The 11,656-nt window shown below is 37.4% G+C and overlaps 1 protein-coding gene across 2 annotated transcripts in view; it reads left to right on the top strand.

Annotated features, from left to right (window-relative positions):
* Positions 1 to 4,715: 4,715 nt before the first annotated feature.
* Positions 4,716 to 11,656, top strand: part of CIB2 (calcium and integrin binding family member 2) — a gene marked incomplete at its 5' end in the record, with an annotated part of 37,025 nt that continues 30,084 nt past the window's right edge. The window contains one exon of one of the 2 annotated variants that reach the window (XM_084293239.1): positions 4,716 to 4,851. In XM_084293239.1, coding sequence (XP_084149365.1) covers positions 4,801 to 4,851 — 51 coding nt within the window. The remainder of the gene's footprint in view (positions 4,852 to 11,656) is intronic. The other variant, XM_084293240.1, reaches the window with a different exon arrangement.

Below are 11,656 nucleotides of genomic sequence, written 5' to 3'. Positions count from 1 at the left end.
GCGGCCTCTGAGGGGCTTGGCCCCCGGGAGATGGGGGAATCGCCTCAGCCTCCGTGTGGCCTGCTGGCAAACGGTTGTGTGGAGGCAGCCTGCTGCGGCACGGTAGGCTCTGCTGTCTTAAATAACAGTACTGCCAGAGTGTGCACGTTTTTTTTTTTTATTTTACTTTTTTAATTATCACACAATTTATGCCAGCTGCTTTGTTGTGAGTTCAAGAAGTTAATTATAGGAATAAACGAATGTGTCAGCTTTGATTTAAAGCCCCGAGCAGCGTAGGTGTTACTCTAATTACACCACAATAACAAGCAAGATGCACAAGAGTGGCTGCTGTGCATCCCTTCTGAGAAGGGCCCAACAACACAGTAATAAAAACACCAGTTATTATCCCTAGGCAAAAGATGCCTCTGTAGAGATAGCAGTAGTTTCTTTACCCTCATTCTTTTGAGAGTTACTTTAAAGGAATGCCTGTTATCAAATGTCTCCTCAGGAAATTGGTAACTTTTTAATTCTTAATATTCTACCCTAGCTTAACTCCTGGCAAGTAGCAACAACCTGAATGTATAGGCTACCCTTTTGGATTGAAACCGTTTTGCAAGCAGGGTGGAACTTTACAAAGAGGTAACTTGCAAGGAAACATCTGTGCAGGAGGGGATTTGGTGTGTTTGGTATAATGGGCACAAAAACCTGCGGGTTCTTTTTTTCCCCAGTCTAAAGCCTAACTTCTGGTTGTATCTGTGTATGAAAACTTACAAAGTTTATAGCAGGTGATCTTTGGGAGTGAGTACAGCTCATATGCAGCTTGTTAACTGTGTGCAGATGCGAAAATTCTCCATAGAATGAGGCATTCAGAGGTAACGTGACCAGGGTTCACAGTAGCTTGATCTTCCTTGGAGGAATAAGAGCTTTCATTCTTAGACTACAGTCAAATTCCTGCTGTATAATTTATAGAGGCAATTTAAGGTAGGATGACCTATCTATTGGAGGCTGTTAAACCTAGACCTCTACTAATAAATCAGAGCAAAGTCACCTGGTTTAGCAACCACAGCTAGCAACAGTTCAAAGCAGAAGACTTTACGCTGAAGGGACTCAGAACTGAGCACGATCTGTTCAGCTGCCTGGGCTGTGGAGGCAAGTCCCTACAGCTGGGGTCAGACTGCAGCCTTAGATGGGTGTTAAGCAATTGCAGCTGACAGCTGCCTTGATATAAAATGTTATATCTGGCGTATGTGGTTGATAGTATATTTTCTGATCTATTAATTCTATTTTTGAAATAGATGAGGAGTGGCTACGTAAGCACAATCTCTGCTATAATAGCCAGTATAATGGCAAGACTACTGTGTTTATATATTTTGTCCTCTTCATTAAACTTAATTTGCAACTTTGTAAGGTATATGTTGTGTGTTGCTAAACAGCTTACAATCAGTCCGTTTGACAAACAGTTTAGGGAAATTCAAATACCATGAAGTGATGCAAAACTGGCACTGATAACATTAAGATTAGAGTCTGCTGTGTATATAGAGAAGTATTGATTTGTGGCAGTAACATGCTAGGAGTAAATATGGCTTAACGCTCAACAAGCAGATTACACTAATCGTTGAAAAATACAAACAGAAGAAGTGAAAAAGAGCAAACTGAAAAATTTAACTGAGCTTTGATATATACGAGGAGATAGGAGTGAAAAAGAGTTTGTGCTTTATGCTGTCTTGAAATTTTACCTGGTTAGTGTAGCAAGATCATTACATGATGAAATATAGATACCGCTATAGCACGCTTGAGAAATAGCTAGCTAGTATACAGGAGCCCTCAAAAATCAGTATTTGGAAGTTATTGTAAAAAAAATAAAAAATAAAAAATAAAAAAAAATCTTGTGCATTTTAATTGTATTTAACAATTGAAAATTTTCAGAATATGCAGAGAAATGGTTTGCTTTCTGTCCATATGCTCTGTGGGTGCCATTGCCTTGGTAAGTTGTCTTTCTTTTTAAGCAAGAGCTTGTAACTTTTAAAGCAATCATCCCTTTCAGCCATACTAGTTTTCTTACTTACTTTCTCTATGTTAGAATGAAACCAAAGCATTTTTAAATGGAAAAGTGGAGGAGGACAGAGTGGGAAGAGGGTGCAAAAGAATAAACAGGAATGTGTGAACTTCAGGAACTCTACTTCTAGCCTGCTTTGTATCCACAAGTAAGTCGTATATACTTGGTGCTTTCCATTTAGCCTTTCTTCTTTTATTTTTAATTTTTGGTTTCTAAAGACTGGCTGATGTGTGTCATTTAGGATACAGTGGGACCAAGAAGCCAAGAATATAACAGCAGGTAAGAAATGAGATGTCAGTCTTACCACTGTAATAACACTCTCAAGTATGCCGAATCACAAGATTAAAAGATAGGGAGCCCAATCCATCTTTGATGTTGATTCACTTCCGTATGATGGCGTTGAGGATAGTTTGGTCATTTATATTTAATTTGATTTGCATAGACAGGCAGCTTGAATCAGGTAGCTGCAAAAGGAATGCTATTTCACACAGATCACTTGACTATGTACTGTTCTGATATGACTGCAATCAGCTGCTAGTCGGTGCATTTCAGTAGCACCAGATCATGAGTAAGAAACATGCTTAATTTTATGGTTAATCACTAAAGCCAGTGATGCAACTTATTCAGAGTTGAGGGTGTGTAAGAACTGGGACATTCTGGAAGTTCTTAAAGTTCTTAATCTCAAAGGGCCATTATGGGTGGTGGTTTTCAGTTTCAAAAAGTTTGTTGAAATAGAAATACTCTAATTTGTATGTTTTGCTTTTTTCTTCTTTATATTCTGTCTTGGGGGTAATTTTTTGGAACAGAAGAAGAATCCAACGCCATTATACATTGGTGAAAAAAAAAAAACTGGTGACTAGTTAAAAAAAAAAAAAAAAAAAAAAAGAGGTCAGTTTGGCCAGGTAGCAAATGGTTGATTCAAGTGGGTGCTATTTGAATAGGTGCTTGCTGCGCTGTTGATCTGATTGGAGGTCGGTCATTCAGTTTGTGTTATCCTTATTAGTGTAGCTTTTTCTTATTTTGAAACTGCTGCAATGTATTCTGTTGGTAGTGTCCATTTCTGTCACTGATAAAATTCTGATGCTAGCTTAACACTAATAACAAGTGTTATTGAATGCATTCTCATCCCAGTAAATTAATTTTGTACATATGTTAATATTGTGTTTTAGTAGCACCAGGCAGTGCTGGTTTACAGTTAATCAAATCTGCATTTCTAAATGTTGCAATCTAAATAAATGGTCTCTTAGAGACTGTTCCCCATTCACTGGATGTTTTTACTACATACCCAACACATTTCGTAGAACATTACACTGTATATGATAGATGTATTTTCATTTTTTTTGTGAAATATTTGTTCCTTGTTGCATGTGAAGGTAAACTCAACTCCTATTATCTGATGCCATTATCTGGTCAGGGTCATTAGATGTAGGAAAAAAGCAGAAGGTAATTCTCCAGATACTAAATATACTAACTTCCTGAAGGAATAACGACCATGGGCAGAGCTATAGGTAAAGGAAGGAATTTTATTAAACATTTTTAAACCTTCTGTTCTTCCTATGCTTACAACTGGGCAGCGAGCAGGCTGAAGAAGCTTATTTGTAACAGGTCTTGCCTCCATCTTCACATCCTTTCTCACCCAGCTTTCCTCCTGCTCGTATTATAAGAGCTCATCCTTCTGCAGATGTTAGATAATATGATTTTGTTTCTGAGTTTATTCATTCTGCCTGTCTGCATCTCTTACGTGCTCTTTTTTTTTTTTTTTCCTTTTTTTGTTCGCTTTCCAGGAAATACAGGAGGGTCGTGTTGTTTTAACGTATGCTGTGAGCCCTCTAGCGGCATTTTCTGCACCTCTCTTTCAGGCTGTGGTAGCATTTTTTTTCTTCCCAGCTTTGTTTGCCTGAACCGAAAGAGTCAGATTAACTTTTGTTTAAGCTACTTAATTAAACTTTCCGGATTTGTTTCTTTAACGTGAGAGGAATACTAGCGTTTCCTGGTCTGTCTGAGAGTATTGCAGCTCTGGTAGCGAGCTTATTACCCTGGGTAGCCAGGGCTGATGGAGCTGCAGTGTGAACACAAATGTTTACTGTGGAACCCACGTGGCACCTGGTGGTGTTGTGAGGATGCTTTGGGCACTTAAACACCGCTGGATGGAGGCTCCCGCTTTGGCAGCATGCTACAGCAGGTCAGATCCAAGCAGTGATGAGGATGTACTTTGATCTGAGGGGAGACTGACTGCAGAAACACTTGCTCTGCTACTCCATTCTTCCAGTTCCTAGCCTTGCTCTGCGCGTGTGCGTTACATGACTGCGCTACCGAGCGCCATCAGGTGACGCAGAGCTGTTCTGAAACGTGAAGGTGCCGAGCAAGAGCACCCTGAACTCGCAGACTGAGCAAGGAGACACCGAGGCAGTAGAGAGCTGATTTCTTCAAGTGCTTCCTGCTTGTTTTTTAAGTCGTGAAAGCTCTGTATGTCACTTAGAAAAGCGTCTGCAAAAGGGGAAAATAGGCATCATTGTTTTGGGGTGACACCTGCCTATGACTTCAACACTTCTCTTCCTGGCACACTGAAGTCAAGCCTTTGCAAAGATTTTCCAGTACCGCTTCCTTCCTCGCTGGACAGGAATAGGCAAAAACAGTTCAATGCAGTCTTTGGGATTTTTTCAGCACTTTCACAGTGTATACATGCTCTAAATGCCTACAACACAGAGGAATCCAGCTACTTCTAATGGGATGCATTTGCATAAAGGAAGAATTCCTCTTCTAAGATGGGTAATAAGCAGACAATATTTACTGATGAACAGCTGGATGCCTACCAGGTAAGATATCTTAGTTTGAAAGGAAAGGAGTAACCTCAGCATGTTTGTGGGTTGATGGGTTTTTGTTTTGTTTTTGTTTTGAGAGTGTTTTTGCAAATACAAACAAAAATTTGCTCTTTAGCTTGCATGTATATATTTTACTGTTCCTTCCCCATCCCTATATTATAAGGGTGGGTTGTTCAATGTGCCCAGTCTAATTCTTCCTTCTCTGTGTACAGAGGCGTCAAATCGCTCATGTCCTGGCTGGGAAACAGTGTGAAATCTGTGACCAGCTTGCTTAAGGGGAATTTCTGGTGCAATCTTCTTACTGAGCATTTTGTAAAGAAGTGTATCTATAACATTTTTATTTAATGTGCTGACTTTGCTGTATTAGGTGTGAGGGGAAATAAAAGGACACATCTAGTTTCACTTCTAACAGTGACTCATAGAAATATACCTAATGTAAATCTAAAATAGGTATTTTTATGCTTGTATCCACTCCTGGATGGTAGTTTCTTTCTTGACAGAACAATTACACTTCTTATTTCTGGGGATAGTTTATTGGTGGCACTTTATTTCTGTCACATTAATTTTTTAACTGAATTTGTCCTCGAGAAAATAAATAATTTCCAGTCTTCATTCATGTTTTAGCATACTCTAAATCTTACTGAAATGCTTTGAGAGAAGCTCTCTGCAGAGTGGGCACTTAGAACAAGTTTATGAAAAAGCAAGTGAGGCAATATGTGAAAATAGAAGTATGCTCAAGACGGAAGCACTGAGTACCTGTTCTGAGATGCAGACAGGGCTGGCTGCATCGCTCTGTTCTTTTACAAGAAGTGATAAATACAGACAGAATTAACAGTGTGGGAAATCAACATTTAGTTTCTCCTGATAACCGAAGGACAGATCCAAAGCACACAGAAGTAAATAACGTTATAGTTGCCTTTGTGAACTTTGACTTCTATCCCTGTGGTTGAAACTACGAGTGTAAATACCAATTTTTGGGGGGAGTTAGTGCTAACGTGGACATTTCACAGGTGTAAGTATTTATCCACATCAAGTCAGTTTAGGGATACAGGCTAAAAATGCTCTAAAATGTTATCCAATTGTGAAAATAAGGCATAAGTTAAATATTCTTATTAATTTCCTAGTTCTGTTGGTATCAGGGTTTTATACTTGTCATTGTTCTTGCTCCATTTTCACATTTCATACAATGACAGCTTCTTTAATTTCCATTTCCTTACACATCTCATCCTCACCAGCAGTCTGTCACTGTAATGTACCAGTTGCAGACTGGGTTGCCAAAGTTCTCAATAGACTTTTTTTTGTTTTTTTACATCCCTGTGAGATAGGCAAGAGGGAAATCACAGATCTCTGAAAACACTGATGTCTGTCTTCTGCTACCAGTAAAAGTGAACACAGAACAGAGCCCAACTGCAGTGAAACAAAACAAAATCCAAATGTAATTAATGTTATCTTCTTGACATAAACTGGCAAATGCAAGAGCCGAAATGTCATCCCTAATTCATTATTCTTCATCTAGAAATTGCCTTCCTCTAATGGCTTTTGCAGCCCCTGCCTTTCATAATGCTGGGTAATTGATCTCAAAGCCTTGCAGTAGTTAGGGCGATTGGATTGAGTCAGCCTGTGGGATTTCTCTGTTACAGGAGGACTTGTAGTTCATTAGCATTAGTAAAACATGATTTGCAACAACCTGTTGTGCATATAGATGCCCCAGTGTGCAGCCAGGTATATACTTAAAAATAAGTTTTAAACTGAAAGATGGGTTATTCCTTTTCTTATCCCAAATGGGGGCTAGGCAACTTCTTGAGAATTTGATGTCTCTGAGTTGGTGCTCTGCTCCTTATCATAGAACTCAGGGTTACTGAGTCATATAAGTATGTCAGAAGCAAGAGAGTCAATTTTATCCTTTTTATGAAATAGATTTCTATTATTCCTCACAGCACCTATTAGAAAGCTGTTCAAAAACTCCCTCTCCTGATGGTTAGACTTGTAAATTTATTTGCTTAAGTCATTTTATTACTTCGTGGTAACTTACACAATTTTTGTCTTTCAACACAAGTTATTCTGGATTTACAGCATTTGAGTGTTACTTTAGCAGTGAAGTCTTTTTTCAGGTTGTGTTTTAAGAGCTTGTTTCATAGGAGATGCTTCCGATAGTAAGAGGAAGATGGAAAAGTGAGAAGTTAATCTGCTTAACGTACAGTAAATCCACATTCAAATTACTTTAGTTTTCAGGAGTAAAAGTTAAGCTGCAGAAAAATCACCTGCATGAAAAACTAGCATACAGTAATCTCAGATCATCAATATGATATTAAAGAAATAAAATAACGTTCCCTACCTGATTTGTTTAAACTTTTCAGAAATGCCCACGTGAAAACTTTGTAATATATAAATGATCATATTGAAGGGTCACCTTTTAGCACAACCTCTGTATTTAAATGAAATGTAAATGTGGTCAGCTGCAAGGTGCGCCAATGTTTTAAAATAGAAGAATGTTTTAATTAGCCTCCTAAAAGAGTGATGATGGGAGAGTCAGTTGAAGCTTTTCTTGAAAGAGATGAATAATAGAACTCAGTAACATTAAACCTCTCATTGTTTTCTTTTTTTTATACTCAGAATAGGTAGAAGGAAATTAACTAAAGAAGGACTGGCAACTTGCAAATCTTCTAACACCTTGTCATATCACCTGGAAACTTATTTAGCTCCTGTTCTAGTTGACAACTCTTTAAATTTGCATAGGCATAGGCTTAGTGAAACGTTAGGGAAATCTAAGGAGTTAGGCTTTTGCAGGCATTTATTTCCTCACTGAGATTCACCTCGTTACAATGTTAGCCATGTAAAAAAATGATTTCTGTCAGGGATTTCTTTTTCCTGTGCCCTTAGAGTACTTGACTGTTGTGTTGTCTTACTACATAAAATGCAAAATCTAACCAAGGTCTGACTAGGGGAAAGGTAAGTGTTAGCAATCAAATAACATCTTAAAATTAAGCTTTTAAAAGTTGTCTACTGGACAACTTTTGGATACCAAGTTCCATAATGAGAAAAATAAATTAACCAGGAATTTTACCTTGAGTTGTGCTATATAATGATAATTGGAGCAGGAGAAAATTAAGACATAAACCAAAGCAGTAACATCAGGTCCATGTATTGGCCTGAGTGCGCTGAATTTCTCACTGAGAAACATGATTACATTGAGTAAGGAATGTGTAGAAGCTGTGCTTGGAGTTTGAACAAACTACTCCTCAAGCAATCTCACTGCTTTCGCTGTAGTTACTTGAAAAGGTGGTCTGAATTTGATACAAATTGTGTTCCAGTTATTTCCTTAATAGACATAACTTAGGGAATGTAGGGCACAAATATTTTATACCAAGTATTACTCTTTTTATTCTAAGTCAATTCTTTTTGTGTTTGTTAATTACTAGATTTTTTTTCCCCATATGCTTAATACAGCACTAAAAGTGGTATTTATGCTGGTTGGTTGTCTTCTATGCAATACTGCAAAAAATAATAGTAATTTGAAAAAATAACATTATTGTCTTTTAAACAAGAATTTGTCAATTAGCTAACTTTTTTCCTTGTACTAAAATTCTGGTCAAAGTGGGATTCGGCTATATATCGTGAAATATGCAAAACCAGAAGAAAAAAGTTACATTATATGTCAGTAAATGCCATTTATAAATTGAAAAAAGGTCATCAAGCTGTCTTTGGATTTTTAAAAAGCTGTGCTTGACTTGGTCAGGATCTGTGATGAAAATGTACCCTTTTGGGGGCAAAAGTGCAAAAAGCCTACTTGTCACAGGTCCTACAGGACCTTCTGCTAAAAGCACTTTTCAGTTTCATAAAGAATTGCTTTTAATGTGCAAACTTTAAGTAGCATAATAATGGAAGAAGCATTTGTGAAATTATCTTGTAGTCTGATTCCGGTTTCATGTTACTGTTTGGTGCATATACGGATTGAGCCAAATTAAATTTGCTGACAGTTTGCTTCTTCATCAGTACTTCCTTATGTCTAGCTGTTTCTACTCCAGTGCCTCAGTACAAATACACAAACTATTTCTTGTGGCTGCAGGTTTTGCTTACTGAAACTTGGTGGGGATTTTAGGGGTTTTCTGGCTGTAGTTCAGCAACATGATTACAAATAAAGAGAATGTGAAAATCTCCAGTGATATTGTCTGCTGCAACCAGCATTTTTCAAGATAAAAGTCCATGTAACAGTACTGTTACTAGTGCAGACACTGATTGTGACATACTTTTTTTAGCATTTAAATTGGGATTTACTGAAGAACTTGCACAGATGTGCGACTTCCAGGCTCGTGCTAGCCTCATTGGCTTCCAGTAACTTTGTATTTACAGTGACGAAGATACATAAATGTATTGATGCCTCAGTCTTGCACAGCTCTATACCACTCTTATTTGTATGGCAATTAGAATCCAAAAATAATAAAGTACTGCACTTGTAAAAATGTTACAAGAGTAGAATTAATAATAGAGCATCTACCTATATGAGGATTGGTTTTGTCCATCACCTTTTGTCTTCTTAACTTTTGATTTCTGATTGCTTCATAAGGTGATGTTTTCTTGGTATTTCATTTAAATGCTCTTAGGCACATTGAGTACTTCTGTCACAGTGCAAAAGATCATTTGTGATTTTATAAGCGAAACCCCTGAAATATATATTTAAAATGTTAATATTTAAAATGCAGCATTCAGTACTTGTCATTTTCTTAAAAGCTGCTCAGTAATATAGCTAGAAGTATCTAATCTATCTTGCCCTGAGGATATTTTTAAAGTTCCTGTTATTTGTTGGTTTATTTTATCTGTGGCTTGTTGGCTCTTGTTTGAGATTCCTTCTAATTTGAAGCGACTTTTATATTGCTAGGACTGTTTTGTATTATTTATTTACTTATAAAATGTTCTGATGAAGCTGTTGCAGGTTCAGAATAATCCTGCCCTTCTGCAATTATGCACATAAATTACACAATTATACAACTATTGTTATTGAAGAGAAATATAATGGGTGTATGAAATGCTATTTTGCAATAGACTTGCACATTTGAGTGCTGCCCTTTTCTCATTTGGTTGTTATCCGGTTTTTCTTCTCTTCCATCCTGCAGATAAATATTGTCCTTCTCTATGTGCAATTAATTTTATTTGAAAATTGTGCTTTATGCACAACAATCTTTGCTTCTAAAGGTGGTAAGTGATAATCTTTTATTCAGTGGACTGCTAAAACTCATAAACTGCATTCCGCTCTCTGGGATAGCCAGTAGATCTTGCAGAACAAATTACACGTGGTCCAGTTCCAGAATAATACTGCACATTACACTCTGTATGTGTACATTACATAAAATTAATGCTGATTAATCAGCATTCTTAGCACCGTTAACTCTACTCCTATTTTTTGCTCAAATCCCTGTAGAGCTAAACATAAAGCAGAACTGATCTAGGAGTTTGCAGTGAAATCTTACAGACTAGTAGACAAGGTAGTGGACTGCTGTGTTTGTCTGTTACCATCTTGTCCTAAACTTGCATTCACCTGACATAGCAGGTCAAAGAATAAAATGCCAGTTCTGGTTTTGCTAAACTCTTTACATTGTGCTGTTTTATAAAGGAAATTTTAAGAGCAGAGACTGTTAATCTAGCTTTGAGCAACACTGTGTGACTAGCAGAAGGTCACACCACCAGCCAAGAGCAAAGCCACCCATAAAACCAAAGCACACCAGCTATATGCCTCTTTATTCTGCAGAATATTTTAAGAACCAGTTAAGCTACCTAAATGCCACATTTGAGAATCAAGTTCTATTATACGAGTTAATGATCTAATTGAAATCAATGGACAAAATTGTTTGCTTTGTTTTTCAGTCATCATTAGCCATAAGGAAGCATGTAATTGCAGATTTGTGTTATCTCCAAAAAAAAAAAAAAAATCAGTGTTCCTTTGTCACACTTCTAATTAGTTTAATTACTGAGGGCACAAGGACAGACCAAGTGGGATAGTTGATCTTAGAAAAGGAGCGGGTATTCTCTCAAGTGCAGGAGTAGGTAATCTTTCAAGGCAAGACCTCTGTCCTAAATAATCTGAAACCCACAGGGGACCTCCTGTTAGCAGTAGTTTTTCAGGCCGTTGTATAGCATTAGAAATAAAAGCCTCCATTTCCAGGATAAGTTCTTGCTGGAAATCTAGAACTGATACTAATTATGAAAACCGTGGTCATGTTCCTTTGAGTGTTTAGCCTGTGCTTTTCTAGCAGGACTCCTCATGGCTTTAGTGTCCAAACAGAATAAGGCAGATTGCTTTGTAAATCAATGGTAGACTGAAATACCGTCTACATGGTAACAATGTGTTCTGTGATATTCATGGCTTAAAGGAAGATTGATGTAGGCATATGCATAGTTCCCAGGACCCATTTCACATTTCCATATGAGGGACTTAATTTGACATGTTTATTTACTATTTATTGTCCATCATTTTGTGTTTTCTGTATGAATGAAGTAGCCAGAAGAAAATTGGATGATTCACCTCCTTGTTTCTCTGGCCAAAAGTCTTTAATTAGATTTGAATTAAATTGATGGAGTTACAGCAAATACAAAATGAAATTATATTTAGACCTGGGTTCCATGGTGACTTTAATCCAACTTGGGTCTGTGCTTCCAACAAAAAGGGTAGTCCTATACCTCTTCCCTCCCACCAGTAATGACTTGTTTTAGTTTCTTCTCTCAACACTGGTGCTAGAATTAGTGACATTGTTCCAAGCCACAACAAGGAGGTGATCCAAGCTGAAAACGAATCCCTTTTTGTATG

This window comes from Netta rufina (genome assembly GCF_964035555.1).
Source record: "Netta rufina genome assembly, chromosome: 11".
In the NCBI taxonomy this organism is placed as follows: domain Eukaryota; kingdom Metazoa; phylum Chordata; class Aves; order Anseriformes; family Anatidae; genus Netta; species Netta rufina.
The sequence above is the reverse complement of the archived record's forward strand: the minus strand, read 5'-3'. Positions and strand labels throughout refer to the sequence as shown.